We start from the raw sequence: 25867 nt of genomic DNA on the forward strand, positions 1-25867 counted from the left end.
GCCTTACCCCAGACTCACTGAACCAGACACTCTGAGTGAGAGCCCAGCCATCTGGTTCTGAACGAGCCAAGATAGGTTTGAGAACCACTGAGACAGGACATTTTATGTTTTTCTAACTGATAATGATCTGAGTAGGCCATACTTTAAGAAAATGAAAAGTACAAATATCCAAACACATAAAACACATGCATTAGGAAATGACCAGGAATGAACAGGACGCTCACATTTTAAAAACATAAGGTATAAACATAAAGTAGCAAATTTATTTTTAAAAAACCAGAATTAATGTATCCAATTGAGTGCTGTTCTTAAAATTATAAGTGCCTACCACCTGTGTTCTAAGGATGCAGTCCTTGCTCAAAACATTTTTGAAATTTCATTTGGAGCCGACTCCTGAGTCCGTTTGGAAGCCAAATGAAATTAGCTTCATTTGTTCGGAACTCGAAGTATCCCCTACAGTTTGATCATATACTTACTGTCCTGATTAGGCTGCTTCCAGAAACCAAGTTCCCTCTAAAAGGAAGAAGACTGCCCATTGCTGAGGAAATTAACAGAACGTGGCACAGGCTTGACAGCAAATTCCACAGTGGAGCGTAAACGTGCTTTGGAGAATGACAGAATTACATGCTTGGCATCCCACAGTGCCCGTCTGGAAGAGGCAACACCCCCTCAGCCAGCTTCAGACCTGAGAGCTGGTGGTGGAGCAAGAGACCATCCTGTCAGCACTCACTCTCCAAAGGGACTGGAACTTTCATTGACATTTCACAGGCGAGGCAACGGAGACCAGAGAGGCTGACCGCTTTGTTGAAGGCGATGCAACTCACAGGTGGAACCAGAAACTAACTTTGCTCCCAAATAGGCACGACCTTTGAACCCGGGAGTGGACAAGAATGGAAGGCCCACCCCCCAGGCTGTGAGGTCAGATCAGAAGAGGAGGCTACAGCCCAGCTGCATTCTTAATCTGACAAAAGGCTCTTTTGAATTTACCGAATATTTTGGCACCAGTCCTGGTCAATTCTTTCTCCTTTGGTGGGTTGCAAAATATTTCTAGCATCCCACAGAGTCCAGTGAGAGCAAAGAGGGTGAAAGATTCCTCCTGCATCTAGCCTTCTGGTCTTTGAGAAGGAGGCACCCAGTGGGCGGGGAAGAGGGGCGGGTTCTAATCCCCAGGCTGCTGGCCTCTCAGCAGAGGACTCCCTCCTCACTCCACCCTGTGTCATTCTACTGTTCACTTTGGGGGGGGGGACACTAGAAGTGGAATATTACTTTGCATATACATCAAAGTTTTTTCCTAATCCCACCCTCAACTCCTCAAAAGAGCTGTAAAGTCATCTTCCCTTACGGCTCTCTCCCCAAAACCTATGGTCTGCATCTCCTCATCTTAGATTTGTGCGTATGTCGTGCACTGTCCTCTATTTCATGTATAATTACCTCTCTAGTCAGACTACTTGCCCAGTGGCTGATGTGTGCAAGTCTCTTTATTTTCCATAACATCCGGCACAGTGTTGGGCACAGAGCAGACACTCGGCAATCACGTGGTGACAGTGATAACGCTGAGTCACACGACCATGTTTCCCTGCGGGCGCCGGGCACTTGCCTGGTACTGTGTTGATACGTATCCTCTCCATGCAGCCTCATCACAATCCAATGTGTGAGGTGCTATTAACTCCCTTTTCAGATACGGAAACTGAGACTCCAAAAGGTTAAGTGACCTAACCAAGGTCAAGGGGAAGAGCTCAGTGCAAATCTATGTCTCCTGGACTCCAAAGGCAGCGCTTGTAACACTTACACATCACTCCTTCCTCAAGATTCCAGATTACGGAGTTCTCTTCTGCTTCCGGTGCCCGCCCTGCCCCAGCCCCAGCCCGGCTCTCTTGTTTCCTTCTTAACCTCCATAGTCTCCCACCCTCCAGGCTCAGGGACAGGCAGGAGGAAGGGACCTCAAAACCCAGGAAGTGGTTTTAGGGACCACCACGGAGATGACTGATGCTGGAAGACCTGGGGGAGGTGGAGGAAGCTGGCGGCCAGGGAAGAGCAGCGCCTTGCCGGGCACAGCCCTCCTCTTCCTCAGGCCTAGCTGCCTTTCCATTTCGGAGCCACTCTATACACACACATTACCCACAGGGCTGAGAGTCCCCCAGACACAGTCCTGCCTGAAGCCCAGTGCCTTCCACCACCCTGACAGGAAGCCACATCATAGCCACTGCCCAAGGAGAATAAGTGTCACTGCAGCAGAGAGCGGAAAACGTTTATTTTAATCTCCCAAAGCTGACCTTAATGCTTCTGAGTGAGCTGCACATGCAGAGACTGAGCTGCTGAAGTACTGTTGCCCATGTCTCAGTGCCCATCTGGGTTCCTGTCCCAAAGAGGACGTGGCAGGAAGAGCACTGAGCCGGGTGTTGGGACACCCAAGTTTGGTTCCCAACTCATCAGTAACTCTCTGGTCTGCACCTCATCTCTATGACAAGGGGGTTATCGCATGGCTTATAAAAGGGCCTCTCACGTGCCCAGGTCTACAGTTCTGTGACCAGGCTGCAGAAACTGCCCTGCCAGTCACATGCTGCTGGCACCAGCCAGGCTGCAGACAGTGGAGAGCTGATGCAGGAGATACGCCCTTATCCCGCCCACTCCCTGGGAATTTGACCCTGTTCCCCCTCAACTCTGACAGTCTTCCAAGGAAAATGCTGACCTCTGGCCTGGTTGAGTCCCAGTTAAACAAAAGACTGCAAGCTGGTGATCTGGGACTGTCCTCCCAAGGGCTGGGTCATCTTCCACCTGCCAGCTGACTCCTGCACACACTCCACGCCCCAGCTGCACAGGCCACAGGAGGGGGGCCAGAGCTCCCTGGAGGGGCCATCATGCCAACATGACTTCAGTGAGATGTAAATGATGGGGAAGGGGACAGAGAGCAGAGTTTATGGGTCACCACTTCAGCACAGTCCCCAGCCCTGCACAGCTGTCACTCAAATCAGGTTTTCAGCGCATGAAGTGCTCTGGACTTAAATGCTTCACCTTGTTCTAGCGAGTTCAGACTCCATCACCGCCAGGCAGACATGCTACCCAATGGCCCTTGAGGGCTTGCGCCATAGGGCCTCTTAGCATTACAAACCAGGTCCTCAAAGCAAGCCATCCAATGCTCTTCTGTATTGTATTAAGAACTGCACCTTCCTTCCAACTGTAGCTAAAGATGTGCTTTCCAGAACGTCCGCCCCAGGCCACCTCCAGTGGACTCGCAAGCACTTATAAACATGATTTTCAGCAGCTACACGCGGGTTTCCCAAACTTGACTAACATACAGACATCTTCCAAAGGAAGAAAATATCCAGGAACTCCCAAGAGCATATCTAAGAACCCCCAGGGTCTGTATACCCCAGTGTGAGAGATACTACCTTAAAAAAACAAAATCTAATTTTAAGAAAAACATCTTTCAGTTGCAAATTAGAATTGCAAACAAGAACTTTTATCTTTCCAACTGGTAGAATAATAAAGCTCATTGTCACAGAAATCAATGAGAACCATGAGCTACACAGTTGTCATTCATTCATCCAATATTTATCGAGCACCTCACATGTGCCAGACGATGCTCTTGGCAATGGCACTCAGCGGTAAACAAGACACTATCCCAGGACTGGAGAAGCTGACCTTCCAGAAGTAGAGGCAGGTAATCAAACAGTAGACAAGTAAATAATGTAAATGCTGATAGTGAAAAGTGCTGTGAAGAAAAGTAAAGCAGGGGAAGAGGGTAAGTGAGGATGTGGGGAGAAAGGAAGGGCTGGTTTGACAGACATGGTCAGGAAATATCACGGCAGAGGCCTGAATAAACAAGGTGAAGAAGTGAGTGAGCTGGAAGGTGATGGGAAAGCAGCTCCAGGCCAAGGGAACAGCAAGGAAGGGGCCCAGGGCAGCAGCCAGCTGGAATCCTGAGGAAGAGCCCAAAGCCCTCTGCTTCCTTGCAGAAGAAGAGCCTGCAGGAAGAGTGGTCGTGAGGCTGGAGGGGTGCAGGGGTACACACGCAGTACTGGGTACACCACAGTCTGACTTTATGGGAAGAGTGATGGGAGACCACTGGACGGTCTGAAACGAGGAAGTGACAGGGTTTTTCCTTTTCTGTCTTTGTCCACTTCCCGAGTCCTTTGTGTGCATCTGGTTGTCCCCAACAGGTTGGGAGCTCACTGAGGATAGGGCCGTCTACTCTCTCACGCCAAGAGCACCCTGATGACGGTAACCATGTTCCCCTACCTTCCGATACCTTCCGATACCTTCCCTTCGGCCTCCAGGACAGAGCGCCACTCAGTAAAGCTTCACTGGGAAGTGCTTCCAATCCAGAAATGCGTTCCTGGGGCTGAGACACTATTAGCATTAGTTCTGGTAGGCTCCAAAATGAGAAAAGAGAACTGTGCATCTGTCGCTGATGGTCAGGCCTCCTACCTGGAACTAACCCCCACCAACCACCTAAAGCACAGCAACTCCGCACAGATGTGGCCTACCTCAGGTGCACACCTCACTGGGCTGAGCCACCTGGAGCGGGGGTGGGGGACAGGTGGGGGCTCAGGCAAGGCTGGTCCCTGCCCCGAGGCTCCATCACTGAGCGACCAACGCCAGGCTCCACATCACACAAACAAACAGCCTCTCACCTCCACTGTAGCCACTGCCCCAGGGGAGCCTCAGTTGCCTGTATCCATAGCAACCAGCCAGTGTGAGTCCCCAGGGGGAGGGAGGGAGGGCAGCCGCACTCTGTGCTGCTTATTCTGAGAAAAGCATTTCTGCTGCTCGGTTGGGAAGCCCTCAGTTCCTGAGCGAGGTGCCCTCATCCACATTCATCTGCTTCCTTTCTCTGTCAACAAGGTGCAAAGGAAGATGGTGCAATGATGTGAAGATAGGATTTTCTCTTTGGTTCCATCTGAAGCTGACCCTGCACACAACTGTAATTTAAAAGGAAGCTGATCCTTGCTTTTCAACTAGCTGGGAAGTCAGGGTGGGGACAACCAGAAAATAGAACAAAATCACACAGCTGGGAGGAACTTGAGACGTTCCGTTTTCCTGTGTCTGAGCCACATGGCACCTCACCCCATCTCATGGGGAAAATCCATCTTTATTTTTTTAAATGAATTAAAAATTAAAATGCCAACAATAAACACTTTGCTCTTCACTTAGTTCCCTTAGCCTCGGGTTCTTGGGTCCTCGTTTCAATGTTTCAGGTCCGTTTTGTCTGTCCCTTCTATGCTCTTCTTTCCTCTGTCCTTCCCTCAGGTCAGCAGAGCCTTCCAACTCCACCTTAACCCTACAGGTTATGGCTTAAACACGGGCAGGATGAGGGGCTGCCCGGGGTAAGTGGAAAAAAGGTTCACAGTTTTAAAATAAATCATTCACTGCCTCCTGCTATAGAGATACTAGCTGAGTCTATTTTCTAACCCTAGAAAATATGCTCAAGTTCACAAAGCAGGACTCGTTCAGAAATGGGGCATACCAAGCCAGCTTCACCCCAGGAGACGGATGGCACCACCAGCTGCTCCTGCGACAAGGGGCCCACCTGCCACGAGAACTCCAAACCATCTGATCATTGGACAACGTCAAGCCAGATCCGAAAGCGCCCCTTCCTTATACTTAAAGCTCTCATTCCCACAACTCCTCTCTCTCGAAAAATGCCAAATCTTCTTTAAATAAAAACAGAATAAACCTAACTCAGTTCTCTTCTCTCCATCCCTTTCTGCAGCCTAGGAAATAACTCTTTCTCAAGTTCCAGTCTTCACTCTTGCCAAAGAACTGTCCTGTCTTTGACATAAAAATAAACCCCAGTCTTCTATAAAGGTGAGAGAACAAAAACGTGCCATTTGGCTGCCCTAATCCTATGAGAAAGCAGGATTTACAGAAGTACATACCTGAAACCTAACAGGGTCCCCGTCCCCTCCATTCTCTCCCTCCCTCTATCCTCATTCTGCACAGACAGGTGGGGTGCAGTGAACCCCAGCTTCCTGTCTGTAAAATGAAGATAACTGTACCTATCTTACAAACTGTTCCGGGAGTTACAACAAGACAATGTACAGAAAGTACTCGGGCAGGGTCTGACACACCAGCATTGGTTGTTATTAGCTGTTCTTTAGGTGGATCACACATTTTCTGAGAGCAGACACCAACGTGCCATAGCTGAATTCCCATCTTTAGCTCAGTACCTGGCATACTGTCGGCATTTTAAGATAAAAATGAAAATGTTAGGTCTCGTTGAAGGGTCATGGGCTCTTATCCCACAGGTCCCTGCTCTGCCCCAAGACTGTCTTGTCTCGTTTCCCTAAGAGGACAGTTAACCTCACATAACCTTCTCTTCCCACTCAGAAGATTTCCAATAAAGTCAACCAGTAAATGCTCTAAAAAGGGAAGTCTCTCTGCTCGCCACCTCACCAGGTCTTGCCAGGCCTCTCAAAAGATTTGCCTCCTCCCCTGCCTCCTGGATGGTGTTCAGTAACCGGAAGAATAATAAACCACCAGAGGGGATTCCAATCGGTGGCAATTAACACTCTTCCAGCTGGGAAGAGATTTAGCTCCAGGATGCCCAGTTCTGCTGATTCCCCTTCTCTCTTCCAGAAAACACCAACTGCTACCACACCACTTGGCAGGACCCTACAGATCAAAACGAAGAACCCGACTGATCTATGAAACAAGATTGGCCAAGTGTTGATAACTGTTGAAGCTGCGTGATGGGAACACAGGCATTCACGTCACTATTCTCTCCATTTTTATACATTTTGAAAAACAAAACAAAACATTAATTAATTAACAATTCCATAATTTACCCAAACTAGCAAGGAAGCCCAAAGGGTATTCTTTTCAAATCACAGGGGAACTCCAGGCCTGGATTTCTATTGTAAAAGAAAAGAAATTTCTCTGGCTCATTTGCATTTGATGGGAGACGTACAGGAGGAACTTTGGCCCCTTTGAGCTTGGGTGAGTAACTTAACCTCTGAGCCTCGTCCTCAGCTTCCTTACCCTTAAAACACGTTTTGTGCGTGCCTCACAGGCTGCCCTAGAAACGGAGCAGAAGCTTGCTGTATTGTGACAGCCCTTGAAGAGTATCTAGCACATAGTAAATGCTTGATAAAATTTAGTTTCTTTTCTTTATGAAACAAAGATATTCTGCTGTATTCTTGTATTAAGAAACTTAATAGAATCCAACTCCAGAAGACAGCTGGTGGCCAAGAGTAACTAAGATACACTGAAAAGAAAGCTTGTGGAGAAAGGAACTCAAAACTCCATTGCCTGGGAAACCTGAGTCCCCAGTACCCATCAAACACTGAAGGGTCTGAAGCACACTGTTTGCCACGGGGTAGCAGGCTAGGGGAGAGAAATGCATACCACTCTGGGCCTTGGGCGGCAGTGGGTTTAAACAGGAGGCTTTGCTAGGAAGGACTGCTGACATTTAAACACCATAATGACGCGAAGAGATATTTGTACACAAATGTTCATAATAGCAGCATTGTTCACAATAGCCAAAAGGTAGAAACAACCCAGATGTCCATTGACAGATGAATGGATAAACAAAACGTGGTGTACCTATAAGTGAAATATTATTCAGCTTTAAAAAGGAATGGAATTCTGATACATGCTACATCATGGATGAACCTGGAAGATATTATGCTAAGTGAAATAAGCCAGACACACAAATACTGTTATGATTCTACTTACATGAGGTTCACAGTCACATTCATAGAGACAGAAAATAGAATGGTGGTCACCAGGGACTGGGCAAGGGGTGTTATGATTTAACAAGTACAGAGTTTCAGTTGAGGAGGATGAAAAATTCCGGAGATGGATGGTGGTGACTCTTGTACAACAATGTGAATATATGTAATGGCAGAGAGCTGTGCACTTAAAAATGATAAATTTTATACTGTGTATATTTTGCCACAATGAAATAATAACAGAAAAGAAAAAGCAGCATAATGACAACGTCTTGGTTTTAGTTTGTATCCCTTTTTCCCAAGAGCTGAAAGCACCCTTAAAACAAGCCCACTGGTAGCAATGGGTCCACTGGGTCCCAGAAAGGTTAGACAAGTGCAGCAAATCCTTAGCACTGTGTTGTGTCCTCCCCCCACAGGAGGCTGCCTGGGATCGCTGCCACCACGTAAGAATCAGTCTTCTCTGCTGCCCTTCTGCCTGCCCAAGGAGAGGAGAAGCTGCAGACCTGGGCACAAGCAGAAGACTGTGGTGTTGGTCGGCCTGGGGTCAGCAGGACAGGGCAGCTAGCAAGCCAGCTCCCCGCCCCTGTGCCCCAGCACCTCCTCGCTAGGCAACACACACACCTCCCTGCCAGAAGCCACAGGCCGCACCTGACCACAGAGTGAGGGCCTGGCCTGTTCGCTCTAGCACACCACCTGGAGCTGCCCTCTGAAGTCTGTCTGTTGTCACCTCCCTGCCCCTCAATTAACTCCCTGCCCTCTGAAGTCTGTTGTCACCTCCCTGCCCCTCAATTCACTCAAAAAGACCCAGAACTCCAGGGTAAATGTCCCCAGGAAAGCAGCTTTCACACCCACCATCATGCAAAGAATGGCAGCGACAGTGGACAGTGGTGACAAACCTGCAGCAGGAGAGAGGATGTCCCTGTGGCCTCTCCACCCACCTACCCACGGCTGCCTCCCAGAATCCCACATCCATCTCCTGGTTGAGAGAGCCACCCTCCACGTCTTGAGTTCCTCAGCCATAGGCTCAAACTCCCACAGATCTCTCCGTACTGTTTCCTTGGACTCACCTCTGAGGCAGCGGGAAGGGAGGGTTTTCCCTGCGGCAGACCCTGGTATACCACGTCCACAAACCAGCGACAGAGAGGGCTGAGGGGCTTAGGGAAGGACAGAGAGGGTGCAGACACCAGAGGTGTGTGTCTGAAATAACTCTTATTCTCCCGTGAGGCTTGTCAAACCCTAGGAGTGACACAGAGACCACACTACATACAGGGATGTCTACAACGACAGAAAGCTGCTCCGTGGTTGCCTGGGGCCAGGGGCTGAGGGGGAGATGACTGCAAATGAGATGAGGGGATTTTCAGGGGTGACGAAATAGTCTATATCTTGACTAGAATGGGGGTTCATGGTTGTATGTATTTGTCAAAACCCAGCTGACTATACGCTTAAAATGAGTATATTTTATTGAATGTAAATTATACCTCAATACATTTAATTTTAAAGTTATAAAAACCCTAAGAGCTTGGGTAAGAGAGCCACATGATCTAGTAGTAATTTAGGAGGCCGGAAGGATGACAATACATCCCAAATGACTGTATTTACCCTGAGAGTCCATGCTGAGTCCAAGAGGCCTGCAGGCCCCTCCTGCCTCCACCTCTCCCACCAACCCCAGAATTTTAGAGTCAGGCAAACAAAGATCCGAGCAGGCCTCTCCTCAGGCCTCTCCTCAGGCCAATGGAAGTTAGTTCCAAATGCTCCTCAGCACTAGTTAATAACATCCTGTCTTGGTTGGGGATTTGTGGAGGGGGGACCAGGGGGCTGGTACCTACCACTGGCTCTTGGTATGTGCTTAGGCCCATTTATTACCCTGTCACTTATGTCCTCCCTGACAAAGAGCCCCAGCATGGGAGCTGAGGACAGCAGGGAGGAGGGAAGCTTTGAGGAGAACCCAGGGCCTGGAGATCGGAACGTTATTTCTATGAGTTGTACAGGTTTCCAGCCCTCAGGCCTCCTGGACAATCTGCAAAAATTTCCTCTCTCACAGCTTGTTTTTAGGGAGGAGAAGTGTTGACTTTCTAATACTGTATACTCAGGCACTTCCAGATTCCTTATTCTGTTTTTCTTTCCCCTTCTCCCAGCAAAATACAATCTATTCTAAGGTACGTGTGACTTCTGGGAAGCTGGCAACTTCGGCAGTGTCACCACATCCCTGCTCTAACCTGGAGGATGACAGAGTGGTAGAAGGCTGGGGTCTCTCCTCTTCCCTTCAGAGGTCCACAGCCAAGGGATGGAGACTTAGGAAGAACGGACATGAACAGGACGCTTGGATTTGCTCAGTCAAAAATCCAGCTCCAGGGTAATCAAAATTCAGGTAAGTTTGCATTAACATCCCCTCTCCAAGCCACCTTCTTCTAGAGGCGCATGATTCTAGGGGAAATAAAAAGACACTCAAATCCTGACTCTCCCACTTAATCACTGTGTGACCTTAGGCAAATCACTTACTCTGTCTGTTTCCCTGTCTGCAGATAGAACGGGGACGGTCGTATCTGCTTTGTCAGGTCATTGAAGGGAATGAATGAGGACATATATCTAAAGCACAGGGCAGTGACTGGGGGCAGCCAGCAAGCATATGCCACCCTTCTCCACCCAACCCCCTCATGCTGACCCTGCCCAGTCTAGAGAAAAGTGGGAAGTTACTTTTGCTTTTCAAAAGTGGTTATATATGTGGGCTGCTTTCATCACCAGGCCCTCCTTTGAGTTTCCTATACCAGGAGGAGAATATGCTGTGTTCACAAAGAATGAAAATGTGGGCCTTTAAGTATTTCTAAATGTCAACAGATGTTTGCTTTAGGCATGGAAAGTGTCCTTGAATTCCTGAGAAGTATGAACTGGGTGGTGTGCAGATCAGGGACAAGGCAGAGGTGGGAAGAGGAGAAGGCTAGTGGCAGAGGAAAGGCAGGCTCTGGGGCAGACGCGATCAGGAGGAGAAGCCAAATGTGCGGAGAGGGAGGTGGACGCAGGACGGTGGGCTGGACGTGCAAGAGCTGGAGGCGGGGCCCTGGAGAGCCTGCCACATGGAGGAAAGCCACGATTCAACCCCAGGCCCCCAAACCGCTGGACAACAGCTGAGCTGTGAGGAAGACCCATGAGGTCAGAAACGAAGCAAAAGCTGGAAGAGGGTTCTTGCCTTTAGACACCAGAAAAAAATGGGCCTGAAGGCAGCCCTGGGAGCAAAGACCTGGACCTTGAGCATCACCTAGCACTGGCTCCTAGGGCTAATGGGGGCAGCAGCAGGAAGTAGTCAGGGGACTGCTGGGATGTTTACCCTGAGCCCAGGCGGGCGACAGACCCACTGGCACCAGTCGCATGCAGGCTTGGGCCCCAGCATAGGACAGTCTGGGCTGGGTTGGAGAGACTGAAGTGGCCACGTGGCCTTGAACAGAGGGGCCTTCCTCTCTTCCTCCTGTACCAAATGATTTCATGGATGAGTTCATTTCTTTTCACAAAGTGTAAGAGGCAGGCACTATTAATATCACACCAGACAGACGAGGAAACCGGGAGTCGCCCAGCACTGGGTGGCACTGGCACTGCAACTCAGGCAGCCAGGCTCCACACCCCCGGGTCTGACACTCCACTACCTCCTCCAGGGTGCAATAAGCCACTCGTCACGGCAGCAAGTCTGGGAGGAGAGACTGTGCGTGCACGCACATGTGTACACACACGCACACACACACACACACACACACGCTCTGCCCCCAGCACCTTCGTCCCTGAGGCTAAGGACTTCTTTCTGGATGAACGAAGCACATCTGACTGCTGTGCAGGCTGCTGCAGAGCTCCCAGGGTGGTTTCCCTCTCAGCTTCCTCTCCGGGCCTGGGGAAGTCTCCGTTCTCCCTGCCCTTTTCCCACATCCCAAATCCCAGCGGGGCACTTAGCGTGCGCAGAAGCTGGTTATTCCCCGTGTTACCGACACATGTCCAAGTGGTCATCCATGCAGAGTCCAGCCTACAGGGACGCCCCTCCGGAAGAGCTAGATGCTTCTCCAAGATCCCTAAGGACGAGGGATCCTCTTACTGTGCGTAGGTTGTTCCTTGCATCTGACCCCAGTCCTTCTGGCTGCGAAAACAATGCCTGTTGTTGCCTTCTACTGGGCGGCAACAAGACAGAAGGGCGCCAGGAGATGAGGCCCTGGGGCTGGGGTGGCCACCCGGCTCAGTCACTGACAGTGACACTGTGCAGTGTGCCTAACTTCTCTGGGTCTCAGTTTTATGGATTCTGAGCAGGATCGCATAGGTTGTCAGGAGGTTTCCATGAGGTACTGACCTCAAGTGCTCGGAGCAGTGCCTATCCCAGAGTGAGCGCTCAATGAACAGTAGCCATTGTTATGGTTGTTGATGGTACCCCATCACTGGGGAAGGCCACCTGGCTGACGAGTCCTCCTGATACACCATGAGTGCACAGCCTCAGAGAAGGGCGTGCCTACAGCATGACTCAGCCTGCCTGCCCCTAGGAGGAAGCCCCTTGTCTCTGTTCCTGAACCTTCCAGGAACCTCCCACATCAACTGACACCCATAAAACATGGCCAGTAGGATCCCGCGAAAGGCTTGGTGGAGGACGCTGGGTCATTCCTCCAGGCCAGGTGCCCAGTTGGGCTGAGTCGACATTGGGTTGCCCCCCCCACCCCCCCGCACTCCCACCTACAGCTGTTTCACCAGCTCACACCCTCTCTAAGTAGAAGAGCATCCACCCAGCACATACATCACACACAGCACTCCTAGGGGCATGCGGATGCTTCTAACAGTCACTGCTGCTTCAGCCTGTGGGAGGGAGAAGGGAAGTGAGTGTCCACAGCATCTGCAGAAGCACAGGGCCCAAGGAGGAGCTGCACTGTCTGCAGAGCCTCCTCCTCACCCTGGCTGAGGCCAGGCCAGGGCGGGCAGTGCCAGAGATGCCTGTGCTCAAGGAAGTGGCCCTGTTTGCTCTGGGCACAGGGTGCAGGAGCAGCCTGCACGGTTCTGAGTCTCTGACACTCTGCCCTGGATGGGGCAGTGTGGCGTGGGGTGTGGGGGAGGGTATCTGGCCTGCCTCTGGGGAGGTTGTTCCCTTGTGGTTTGAGCCAGGGATGCCGAGTTCCTCCAACAGGCTACAATCAGCCCATTCTGGCTCTAGTGCAGCCTCAAGCTTTCCCAGATTAAGCAGGGTCACTCAATCCTCAATCCAAACAAACATTTAAAGTCACTGGGTCCAAACCCCCCACAGGGATCCCTGCACCCACAAGGAGGGCAGGACAGATTGTCCCCGCCACTGAACTTCTTTTCCCTCCCAAGTCCCAGGCAAACCAGCACACCTCTTGGAGGACAGCTCTGGACCACTTGCAAAGGTCCAAGGGAGCACCATCGGCTCCTAATAGAGCCAGGTGACCCACACCTGCCTGGGCGCTGGCATTCACCTTGCTTTGATTTAGCACTAAGTAACAGGGAACCAAGGTGCTCCTGAACCAGGACCTGCTCTCCATCCCTAGAAGCCAGGAGAGAGCAAAATGGCCTATTCTCACTTCTTCCCAACCAGTAGCTCTAAATTCCTGGCCTGCGATGCAGAGATGCCAAGACTGAGAGGAACAGGCTGGGCTAGAGAGAGGGGGCTAGTTTGGGATGGTGGAGACCAGAGCAAAGGGCTGAAGGAGAGAAAGGGAGGGACTGAGTGTTAATGTGGACAAGTCACAGAGTTAACACGGCGTTTGCAATTAAATACACAGCCCCGAATTCTCCCTCGACCAAAATGCTCTTCAGCATCTCACTTTCCCGGACACAGCCATTTCTCACACCCAAGCTCCTCTGCCCACACACACCAGGGTTTGGGAGCTCTGTCCCTTGCCTCTTTTCCTCTTCAACTGCAGCTCATTCATTACAATCGCGTCTAGGCCGCTTGCCTCGCACTGCAGATCCTAACACCAAACTGGTCCTCTCCCTGGCTAGGACGCTTCTTGCAGGCCTTCTACACAAACACAATTCTAGCACCGTCAGGAAACTATGCACAACCTAAGAGATGCAACTTTGGAGCCTTTAAAAGGCAAAGCAGAAGGACTCACCTGGAAGGGGGAAGGGAGTAGGGACAGGAGGTCAAGAAACAGGGTACAGCTGACCATCCTAGCTCCCTCCTGAATGAGTCATGGTCCAGTTCATCCAGTGTCTTCTCAGTCTCCCTCCATGGGGACAGGTGGGGATACAAAGCTAGGCATTTCTAGGACCCCAGGCCATTCAGTAGGCTGATGTCGGTCTGAACAAACCCCAGCTAGATCTTCCCCTTGGATGCTGGCCTCAGAGCAAACATAGCAGCCCTGCCCAAGGCAGAATCAAAATAGTCCCTAGTTTCCCAGCCTCTTGCCACACCCACCTGCCACCTCCTCAGCCCTCTCTGTGGCAAGACAGGGCTTTATTATTTCAAGCCCACCACGTCCTCTGAGAGTGCTGTGAATGGAACTCCACACAATACACTTGTTTATTAATAACCACTCCCCCGCACCCGGCTTGCTCACTCGCTCACCGCTGGGTCCCCCTCATGCATAATGGAGGAGTTGTGTGGCCTATGACACAAGCCAGACTGTGCTGCTCAGGCTCTGAGGGGATAGACGAAGAGAGGTACCAGGCCGGGCCAGGCTCCCCGAGGCGGGGGTGGAATGGGGAGCAGAACCCCCAGTTAAGATTCGGAGACGTAATGTTCTGTGGGGGAGCACAGTGGGGCATGTGTGGTATCGGCCCTCCGCTATACGCATGCCCTACACCAACCCAAGCCAGGGATGCCAGCGGGGCCACGTAACATTTACCCAACAGCCACCCTGCCCGTCCAAGGCCGTGTGCTAACCCTGCACAGGACAATGACTCTCCACAACGTCAGACTCAGCCCACTGGTCCACTTCTGCTCTAGGGCCCATCACAGGTTTGATTGCAGCCATGAGTGTGGCCCTCACCCCAGCACTCCACGTCTTAGTCTTCTCCAGGTTAAATACCTCGAGTCCTTTCAGCTGCCCCTCATAAAGCTATTTCCATTCACTGCACCATCCTGTTTCCCCTACAATAGCCAGACTTCAGTGGGTCAGGCTTTCTCTTAAAGTATAAGGCCCAGCCCTCCTATCCTGCTGGTGAGAATGTACCTTAATAACATCCTTCTGGAGGAGAGTTTGGAATACACTGAAAAGTCTTAAAAATGTTTATGCCTTTTGTTCCACACATTCCATATCTGGGAGTAGGTCTTAAGTAAATTATCAGGGATAATTGGAATATTAAAACAACACAAATGTTCGTCAGAATATTGTTTATAATGGTAAAAAAATCAGAAATAACCTAAACAGTCATCACTAGGGGAAATGATAAACCATGGCAGGTACATGGTTTGACCGGCAGGAAGGAGAGTGTAGCAATAAAGGTTCTAGAACCAGATGAACTGATTTTAGAATTTTGCTCTGCCATTTATTGCTGTGTTGCCTTGGGTAAGTTACTACCTCTCTGTGCCTCATTATCAATTTCAAGTTACAAAGAGTCAGTGGATGACAGTACCTGACACATATGGTAAATGCTATGGTAAGACATGGCAAGAAAAAATCTTCAATTCTTACTACTATCATCGCAATGAAATATTACATAGTTATTAAAATGATGAAATAATATATCAGAATAGTTTAGTAATATGAAAAATTATTAAGTGAAAAAAGTAGATTACAAGAATAGGATAAGAATGGCTACTTTTGGGTAGTGAAATTATGCATAATTTGCATTCTTTCATTTGTGCTTATTGACATTTTCTAAATTGTCTGCAAAGAACATAAATTACTTTTGCTAATAAGGAAACGTATTTGTAATGTATGGTGCCCAGAATGGAGCGTAATTCCCAGCATAGAGCACAGGGCGGCCCTGGGCCTGGATAGGCCTTTCCCTAGAGAAGCTCATCTCGCTCACCTCTGACCATCACATCACATTGTTGCCTCATACCCTGTTTCCCCGAAAACAAGACCTAGCCGGCCCATCAGCTCTAATGTGTCTTTTGGAGCAAAAATTAATATAAGACCTTGTCTTATTTTACTATAAGACCGGGTCTTATCTAACATAATATAATATAAAGCCGGGTCTTATATTAACTTTTGCTCTAAAAGACGCATTAGAGCTGATTGTCCGGCCAGGTCTTATTTTCGGGGAAACACATTATTGAGCTTCAAGGTAACAACCCAGCCACAGTGGGGACAGAGAACTGCCAGGGCTGAGGGTGGCCTGAAAGTGGGTCACATTCACCGAGTACAGCTAACATCGGCTCGGGATGGCTGTGGTAACAGCTGGCGTGCTTGGGGGAGCTCCATCCCGTCCTAGCAGGCCGCCAAGTGTGCTCCCCACCCCCGCCCCACAGGATCACTTCCCTGCCAGCCACAGCCCCCTTCTAAGAGGAACTGGCACGGCACGCCCGGCGCCCCCCTCTTCCAACCCAAACAGATCAACAATAAAAACGATCTGGATGACTGTGGACCTTGCCAGAGTGTGGCCAGGGTCCACCCGCAGAATCAAGGGGTCAGAGTGGTGCTGGGTGAGCCTGAGGCCCTCAAACTGCTTACTGCTATGGCTCAGGATCCATTCTCATCCCTGCGCACACAATCCTCACTTCCCACAATGGAAAGCAAGATCGATTACAACAGTCACGAAGGATTCTGTCTAAAGTGTTTAAGCAGAAGCTGGATAAGCCCTGTCTGAGGAGCTGAAGAAATCCCAATACAGAGTGGGAGGTTGGCTAAGAGAACTTCTGAGGCCCGCCTAGCGCTGAGACCCCAGGATCACAGACTGGAAGCAGCTGTCAAGAAGCAAGTCTCTCAGAAGTGAGCCTATAAAGAGAATGTGGGGGTCCCAGGAGCAGCGTGGCCTGTGTCTGTGTGAGGCTCTGAATAGCAAAAACAATCTTGAAGAAAAACAACAAACCAGAGACTCATATTTCCCAATTTCAAAGCCTATTATACTCGTAAAACTATAGTTGTCAAATCAGTGTGGTATAGGCATAAGAATAGGCAGGACTAGTGGAATAGAATTGACTCTAGAAATTGATTCTAGAATAGAATCTAGAAATTAACTCATATGTCTATGGCCAATTAATTTTTGACAACAGTGTAAAGTCCACTCAATGGGGAAGTAACAGTTTCTTCAAAAACTGACGCTGGGATAACTGGATTTAAACATGCAGAAGAATGAAGTTGGACCCCTACCTCACACCATACACAAAAATTAACTCTAAATGGATCAATCAACGACCTAAACATAAGAGCTAAAACCATAAAACTCTTAGAAGAAAACTAGAGGTAAAGCTTCGTGGCCTTGGTTTGGTAATAGATTCTTAGATGTGACCCCAAAAGTACAAGCAACAAAAGGAAAAATAGATAAATTGGACTACATTAAAATTTAAAGCTTCTGGGCCGGCCCGGTGGCTCAGGCGGTTAGAGCTCTGTACTCCTAACTCCTAAGGCTGCCGGTTCGATTCCCACATGGGCCAGTGGGCTCTCAACCACAAGGTTGCCAGTTCAATTCCTTGAGTCCTGCAAGGGATGGTGGGCAGCGCCCTCTGCAACTAAGATTGAACACGGCACCTTGAGCTGAGCTGCCGCTGAGCTACCGGATGGCTCAGTTGGTTGGAGCGCGTCCTCTCAACCACAAGGTTGCCGGTTCAACTCCCGCAAGGGATGGTGGGCTGCGCCCCCTGCAACTAACAACGGCAACTGGACCTGGAGCTGAGCTGCGCCCTCCACAACTAAGACTGAAAGGACAACAACTTGAAGCTGAACGGCACCCTCCACAACTAAGACTGAAAGGACAACTTGAATTGGAAAAAAAAAAAAAAGTCCTGGAAGTACACATTGTTCCCCAATACAGTCCTGTTCCCCTTCCCCAATAAAATCTTTAAAAGAAAAAAAAAAATTAAAGCTTCTGTGCATCAAAGAACATTATCAAGAAAGTGAAAAGACAACCTGCATAATGGGATAAAATATTTGCAAATCACACATCTGGTAAGAGTTTAATACCCAGAAGATAAAAAGAACTCCTAAACTCAACAACAAAAAGACAAACAACCCAATTTAAAAACAGGCAAAGGATTTGAATAGCCATTTCTCCAAAGACATACAAATGACTAACAGCAGATGAAAGATGCTCAACATCACTAATCATCAGGAAAATGCAAACCAAAACCATAATGAGATACCACTTCATACCTACTAGGACAGTTATCAACAAAATGGAAAACAGCAGGCACTGATGAGGAGGCTGAGAAATTGGAACCTCCTACATTACTGATGGGAACATACAATGGTAAAGCCACTGTGGAAAAAAATGTGCAGTTCCTCAAAAGTCAAACATAAAATTATCATATAATCCAGCAATTCCTACCCAAAATAATTGAAAACAGGGATTCAAACAGATACTTATCCACCAGTGTTCACCTTGCATTACTCACTAGACATTCAGCCATAAAAAGGAATGAAGTTCTGATACAGGCTACATCGATGAATCTTGAAAACATTAGGCTGTGTGAAATAAGCCAGAAACAAAGGGACAAATATTGTATGATTCTGGAACAGAATTCATAGACAGAAAGATGAGCGTTTCCAGGGCCTGGGAGGAACAGAGAATAGGGGGTTACTGCCTCATGGTTACAGAGTCTCAGTTCGGGTTGGTGAAGAAGCTTTGGAAATGGAGAGTAGTGATGGTTGCACATTATGAGCATGCTAAAGGCCAATGAACTGTACACTTGAAATTGCTGAAATGGCAAATTTTATGAGATATATACATATATAGTCACTGCAATATTTTTTTTTTAAAATCACTGCGGCGTCTTTCTCTGCTTTGCTGTCAAATCCACGTATACCTGACCCCAAATAAATGATTATTGGGATAAAGCAGACAAAGACAAGAAACCTTTTTCAGAAGCGCTCTTTCCCCAGAGGATGACATTCTTCAAAACTTGGAATGAGTTACTGTGGTGATGGAATGGCTGAGGGATCTATTCTCGGCTCTGAAATTCTGCTGACCTTGTCATTCACTTCTCAGGCCTGGTTAGAAAACGGGGACAATGTCATCAGCCTCCAACCTGTTTCTGAAATCTTGAAAGAACCAGACTACACTTCTCTAACCCACCAGACCTCTCCTTCACTGCTGACTTCAGCTTTTTGAACGAGGAGGAAAAACTCCACCACCCAGTAGGTCAAAGAGACCCAGCACACTGGCCTAAGTTTCTTTGACTTCCAAAGCTGGCTAAAATATTTAATTTGTAAAGGACCAGGCGATGACAAGAGACACGCTACTTAAAAATTTTTAAAACTTATCTTGAAACACAGTTCACCTGTACTTCTCACCAGCTTCCCTTCGCCTCAAACTGGCCCCATAGATGAAGAATAATCAAAATGCAAAGGCTATACGTGGTCCCCTTCCCAGCCAGACTGATGGCTGGCATAACCAAACTGCCCCACTGACCTTTATGAAGATGGGGACGCTTGTTCTAAGCCTTTGGGCTCCTCACTGACCCCTCTCCTACCCAGCAGCTGGGCAATTCTATTTTGTGTTAACCATCCCAACACATTCCCAGGTTATATCTTGGACTTCATCTTCCTAAAACTCATAAAATGTGTATCTTTCTTTGATTTCCTGGAGGTGTACATAGTTCAATAACCAATCACATCATCTTTTTACTGTGTGCATATAAAGCCTCCTGACTGATCTTTTAAATGAACACACCAGAATTTATACATTGAAATGAGTGCTGCCTCCTTCAAAGAAGTTCCCTCGGGAGGCTATACGCATATTCCAACAATGCACTGCCTGTGTCTAGAACATTTTTGAAGCTTCTTTTTGGAACTGCTTTCAAAGCCTGCAGCATATTCTTTTGACGGGCCCCATCGTGGGTTTTTTTTTGTTTAAAGTTGAAATGTAGAGCCAAGAACAGGAAAGACTGTGGGTGATGTAGTTAGAAATAATGTTTAGCGTCAATTTCAAAGAATGAGCATCAAGGAAAGATCTCTGAAGACTATTCCTAGGGACGATGAAACCAGGTTCTGACCACTGTCCTTTAGAGAACAGTACATGTGTGGGCAAGATCTGGTAATAACATTAAAAACAATTAGAAATCACTCCATTGTCACCACTAGAGTCCTCTGTTGTGTCCACCCACATCACTGTGTCTTGACCAGGAGCCAGGAACTAGAAACTTTCCAAAAGTGGCTGCCAAAGGTTGTAACCTAGAGTGGGCATAGGGAACAGGCTGCTCCCTCTCAAATGAAGACCGAGACTGACATGTGTAAAGAAGTGGGCAAAGTCTGGTTCCTCCATAAGTTAAATACTGAATTACCATACGACCCAGAAATTGTACTCCCAGGTATATACCCAAAAGACTTGAAAACAGGTGCTCAAACAAAAACTTGTACACAAATGTTCATAACAGCACAATTCACAAGAAACAACTCAATATTCATCAACAGATGAATGAATAAGCAAAACGTGGTATACACCGTGGAATATCATACAGCCATGAAAAGGAATGAAGTACTGACACATGCTACAAAGCAGCTAAACCTTAAAAACATTATGGTAACCAAAAGAAGCCAGACACAAAAGGCCACATATGGTATGATTACATTTATATGCAATATCCAACATAGGCAAGTTGGTAAAGACAAGAACAAATTAGTGGCTGCTAGGGACGGGGAAGCGGAGAAGGGGGAGTGCCTGCTTAACTGGTAGAGGGTTTCCTTTCGGGATGACGAAAGTGTCCTGGAAATAGTGGTGCACAATATTCTGAATGTACTAAATGCCACTGAATTGTACACTTCACAATGGTTAAAATAGTACATTTTATGTTATGTGTCTTTTACCACAAAAGAAGAAAAAAAAAGAAGCAGGCAGAATTTCCATGCTAATTTCTGGCAGGAGAGTGGTATGTGGAGGGCAGCCATACTGGTTGGCAGCGCTCGCATATAGCAGTGCTGAGACCTTCACAGGTAGAAGAGGAAAAAAGGGTGGTGAAGGGACACTGGACCACAAACCAGTGACAATCAGCCATGTGCCCTGGCCCTTCACCACAGCAAAACTATCAAACTCATAATAAATGCTTTTCAATGAGGACTCAATAGAGCCCTGTGTGGAAAAAGATACCCTGTGAGGAGAAGAGGGACATTTCTTGAGACAAAGCCGGAGGAGGACATTTCCAACACAGCTGGTTTTCCTGTCAACTCCCATCTCTGCCTGCAGCTTAGGACATCACCGCTATCTCTTCTGGGCCATCAGGGCCCTGAGCCTGTGGGCTGGGGAGGAGCTGTCCTTTCCCTGGAGATAAGGCTCTTCTCTCCATCAGCAGCTGCTTGTCATGAAGGGAACCCAGGCCATGCTCCTCTGCTCCTCTGCAGGGCATCCCTCCCTCCACCGCCCATTCCCACAGGGGATCACAGATGCTCCCTGGGCCTGTCTGCACCCCCACCTCCAGGCTCTATCAGAAAACTCACATACCGCCAGGCAGCTGAGCTCCTCTCCAACCCCCAGCCACCTGGGCAGCCTCCAGCTTAGGGGTATGTTTTCTTAATCTTTGTGTATAAGGATTTACAAATTCAGAGAACAGATAAGACCCTTGTCTCCAATTAGAAGACTAATAACATTAAGTCTTAAATGGTTATTACAGACCCAGATCTCTTATTAGTTGTGACAGCCAGTGAATCAGGAGAGCAGTGAATTGTAATGCGTATGAAAAATAACTAAAAATTCAATGGTCTCAATTGCTGAGGCTCCGTGCAGCTGTTGGACTCAAGACTCAGCCTCTGGGAAAGAGCGGGAGAGAGAGACCCATGTGGAAGTCGGCATAGCATGAGAACCAGCTCCTGATTCCATCATTCTTCGAGGCCTCCTTCAGACCGCCCTTTCATTTGCTGGTATTTACTGGGCCCCTCCATGCGGCGCCATGGCGCTCCCAGCATGCTGCGGAGTACAAAGTTTCTGGTCAGCTGCACGCTCTTCCCATCCACCAGCGCCAGGAGGAAGGAATGAAGGACCAATTGCCAGCAATGGCCATGCCGAGGAGGACTCATACAGAGGCTAAGGCAGGCGAGGGCCCTGCCCAACTGCCTTGCTCGAGTGGATCTCTCCAGGACAGAGGCACCTAACGCGGTGTGGTTAGAAGACAATGCGTCCAACTCGTTAGGAACCATCGAGGGACAGGCTGTGGGGAAAAGCAGCACTCTGAGCGCCGGCACTAAGGCAAGAGGCCTGGTGGCTGGAAAGCTGGTGAGATGACTCCAGAAAAAGGAGTCAGGCTCTGACCCTGGTCACCCTCATGGGGCCACACAGGGGTGGGAAGAAGCTACTACAGCTCTTGTGAGCTCCACCCTGAAAGTAGACAGGGTGTTTTCCCAGGCGCAGGCAGGTTCCACCCCATCAAAAGGCTCCCGAGACACAAGAAAAATGAGGGGGCAGGGGAGGGAGGAAGAGAAGAGCCAAGCGAGGAGCAGCAGCTCTGAGAGGCAACTGTCAGGCCATCCACGCAGAGAGCCAGCCTGTTGCCATGACGACGCCCTCCTGCATAGCATCCAGGAATAAATTATTGATCATGGACACTGTTTTCCCGCTTCCCCACAGCCCCCAGTGCCCTCTTGGCTGCCACCATTACTCTCCCCTCCTCCACATGTTCTGTATTTGCATGACAGTCACTCTGAAATCAAACACGAGCCCAGAAGAATCACAAGGTCCCCATCTCCAACCCCTCCCAGCCTCTCTGCCTCCTTAGCCATTATGCAATTTTGCAGCTCTGACAACCTTTAGGGCCTAAACTGTGACCCCCCACAACTCATATATTGAAGTCCTAACCGCCAGTACCTCAACAGCGCACTAAAGGAGGACTGAATTTTAGCCTTTTAAAGAGGTAATTAAGGTAAAATGAGGTCATTAGTGGGAGCCCAAATCCAAGAGGACTGGTGTCCTTATAGAGAAGATTAGGACACAGACAAATGTACAGAGGAAACCCACGTGAGGAGACGGGGAGAAGATGACCGTCTACAAGTGAAGAAGAGAGGCCACAGAAGAAACCAACCCAGCCAGCACCTTCATCTTCCAGCCTCCAGGACTGTGAGGAAATAAACTTCTGTTGCTTAAGCCGCCCAGGCTGTGGTACTTCATCAAGGCAGTCCTAGAAAACTAATACGCTCCCTACGTTGGATCCCCTGAAAGCCAGCGGTCATGTTGGGATGCCCCAACAGCTTGAAAACAACATTTTAGCAGCAGAGCCAAGAACTTTGAGCTCCCACTCCCAGATGTTCACACAGTGGGCTTCCAGGGGATAAAGCTGGGAGACAGAGGGCACGTGAGAGGCAGGACAGCCCAGAAACCAGCCAACAGACCTGGTACTGGAAAGGCAGAACAGGCCATGCAGGAAACTGCAGCTGCCCTGGGTCCCTCTGCCCAGCATGACCACAGCAGAGTCACCAGCTCTCAGCCAGTTCCCTAACGTAAGAGTCCACGGCTGATGAAGGCAGAACCAGTGTGAGACGTGGAATGCCAAGCGCTAGAAGCAGCCAAGGCCCCTGGCCCAAGGTGGAAGGACTGAAGGACTTATTTTGAGAAAGAGGCAGCACCCACGGTACTGAGTCCCGTGTATACAACTGAGGGGTGACCTTCAAGTCAAAAGAAAAGCACTAGTGGGAGGATGTGTAGAAACTGGAACCCTAGTGCATCACTGGTGGGAACGCAAAACGGTACAGCCACTGGGAAAATAGTTTGGTGGTTCCTCAAAAAGTTAAACATAGAATTACCACATGACTCCACAATTCCACTCCTAGGTATATACCACAAAGAACTGAAAATGGCTACTCAAACAAGTACATGTACATGCATTTTCATAGCAGCACTAGTCTCAATAGCCAAAAGGTGGAAACAACCCGAGTACATGAATGGATGAATGAGGAAACAAATCAGGTTCCACTTGCAATGGAGCATTATTCAGCCATAAAGGAATGAAGTCCGGATACGTGCTACCACATGGTCGTGAAAACCAGGTGAAAGAAGCCAGACACGAAATGCTACATGTTGTATGCTTTCTTTAATGTAAAATGTCCAAACCAGCTAAATCCGTACAGACAAGAAGCTAGTAGATTAGTAGTTGCCAGGGGATGGGGAGAGGAGAAAGTGGGGAGTGACTGCTTGATGGGAATGGGGTGTTCCTCTAGGGTGACAAAAAAGTTTTGAAAAGAGAGAGGTGATGGTTCCACAACATTGTGAATCTATTAAATGCCATGCAAATGCACCTCAATAAATTGTGAAGCACTAAATATATGAAGGATCATTCTAGTCTCTACCTTTGTGTATGCGTCACACACACACACACACACACACACACACACACACACACACCTGCATCTCTCCTTTGAGCTTCTGCAAACACCTCCATCAGGACTGGCCTCCTACCTGCCTGCCCCTTGCTCATGTCTTTGAAGCCCAGCTCCACCCACGAAGCTTTGTCTGTGACAGCTCACACTGGCTCTCCCACCTTGAATCCCCACTCCTAACATTTGTCTCTAGGTTCACTTTTCCCCCCTCTCTTGCCCAGCACTCTTAGAAATCTCCTTGGACTTTTAGCTGATTCTTCCAACGGGACTGCAGGCCCTTGCGGGCAAAGGATGTGTCCTTTCTTCCTTATTACAAGCAGTGAGCCAAGGTGTTAGCCTGTTAGAGCCAAACAGACCACTTACTGGCTGTGTGACTGAGGACAAGGTACTTTAATCTCTCTGAGCTTCAATTTCCTCTATGTAAACAGGGAATGATGATAACAGTTACCTCACAGACTTGTTGTGAGGGTTACTGAGACACATATATATAAAAGGCCAAACAAATGTTTTTTTAATAAATATTCTTCTGTTCATCACTCCTGCAAATTTTTCATGCCTGGTTACATGGTTTCCATTTTAGTACCTCACTGGCTGGTCCCCAAATATCTGCTGGGTGGCCAGCTGCATCCATAAGCAGGGGCTCCAGGTCTCACAGGGGTGGGGCTGGGAGCGTGGATGATTGACTGGGGCCCCAAGCAGCAGAGGCTGGAGGGCAAGGTAAAAGCCAGGCCGAGTCGGAATTGTTCTCTCTTCTGGGAGGCCCTGTCCGAGGCAGCCCTAGTCTCTTCCCCTCCAGTTCTTAGGTCTAATTGGGTTTGATTTCACCCTGGAATTCAACCCTCCACAATCAGGTATCACTCAGTTTCCTCTACTCAACAGACACACCCTGGCCTGCAGTTAGCGGTCTCCTCACTATTCCTTCCTCTTACGCCTCCTTATTCCTAAAGTCTTCTCCCCGTTTTCTCCACATGTGACAATATTATTGACCTTTAAGGTGTCGCTCAAAGCCTGCCTTTTCCACAAACATTTGCCCAATGTCTCCAGTCAGCAGCGGCCTTCCTTCTTCCTAACTGCGTTGCTGTTTCTCAGTTCCTGGTCATAGTCAGCCATGTTCCAGCCTGCAATGGTGTTGAGCCTTTTTCTGCAGGTGTAAATCTCGCGCCTGCATTAAGATTATAAACTTAAAAAAGGGACTGCATCTCATACCCGTGCTCTGTCTCCCAAGCACTGAGGCTCAGCTGTAGGAAGCCTGAGAGTAAGCAGATCCCGGCCCCACCCCTCCCTACTGTGAACCCTCATGCAGGGGTCCTGTCCCGGCTCCCAGTCAGAGTTCTCACCGTGCTGTAAGGAAGCTCAAATGAGGCCCTGCAGGTAAAAGAACACTGCACATTATGAACACGACTTCTAAAGCACACGCAAAGTCACAGCGCGATGAGCTGGGTGAACGTGCCTTGCACACCACCCTCCAGGAGCCCAGCTTCCATGAAGGTGGTGGGACTGGAAGAGCAGCTGTCAGCCCAGTGAGGCCCAGAGAGGGGTCAGTGGAAAACAGCCTCTCGCCAAGGACTCCGCAGGGGACCACACAGCTCCTGCCTGGACAGGGTTAGGAGGGGACCCTGGGGAAGCAAAGACTAGGGCTTCCAGCAAAAACACCATCTCCTGATGATGCCACCACGAAAGACCAGAGCTGCCAAGTAAGACAAATCTGGGCTAAGCTGCGACTGTGATTCCGTCTGTTCCAGAGATGAGTGAATAGCGCAGGGAGGGCTGGTCAGCCAGGAAGAACTCCAAAGGGGTTCACTCCCACTGGATGGCAGT

The 25867-nt window shown here is 48.9% G+C and overlaps 1 protein-coding gene across 30 annotated transcripts in view; it reads right to left on the reverse strand.

The window, feature by feature from the left end:
* The window catches only part of NFASC (neurofascin), a 178887-nt gene that overhangs the window by 131850 nt on the left and 21170 nt on the right, over positions 1 to 25867 (reverse strand). Inside the window, exon 2 of one of the 30 annotated variants that reach the window (XM_074322284.2) lies at positions 18609 to 18742. The exons of 27 other annotated variants lie outside the window; for them this stretch is intronic. Coding sequence is in view for 1 of the 3 variants with exons in the window: in XM_074322283.2 (XP_074178384.1) it covers positions 13760 to 13816 (57 nt within the window). In the remaining 2 variants the exon portion in view is untranslated. Of the gene's footprint in view, positions 1 to 13759; positions 14021 to 18608; positions 18743 to 25867 lie in introns of those variants that run through there. 2 more of the 30 variants (XM_074322283.2, XM_019711421.3) reach the window with 2 other exon arrangements.

The sequence above is a fragment of the Rhinolophus sinicus genome, chromosome 11, assembly GCF_057876585.1.
Source record: "Rhinolophus sinicus isolate RSI-liver-muscle chromosome 11, RSI-T2T, whole genome shotgun sequence".
Classification (NCBI taxonomy): domain Eukaryota; kingdom Metazoa; phylum Chordata; class Mammalia; order Chiroptera; family Rhinolophidae; genus Rhinolophus; species Rhinolophus sinicus.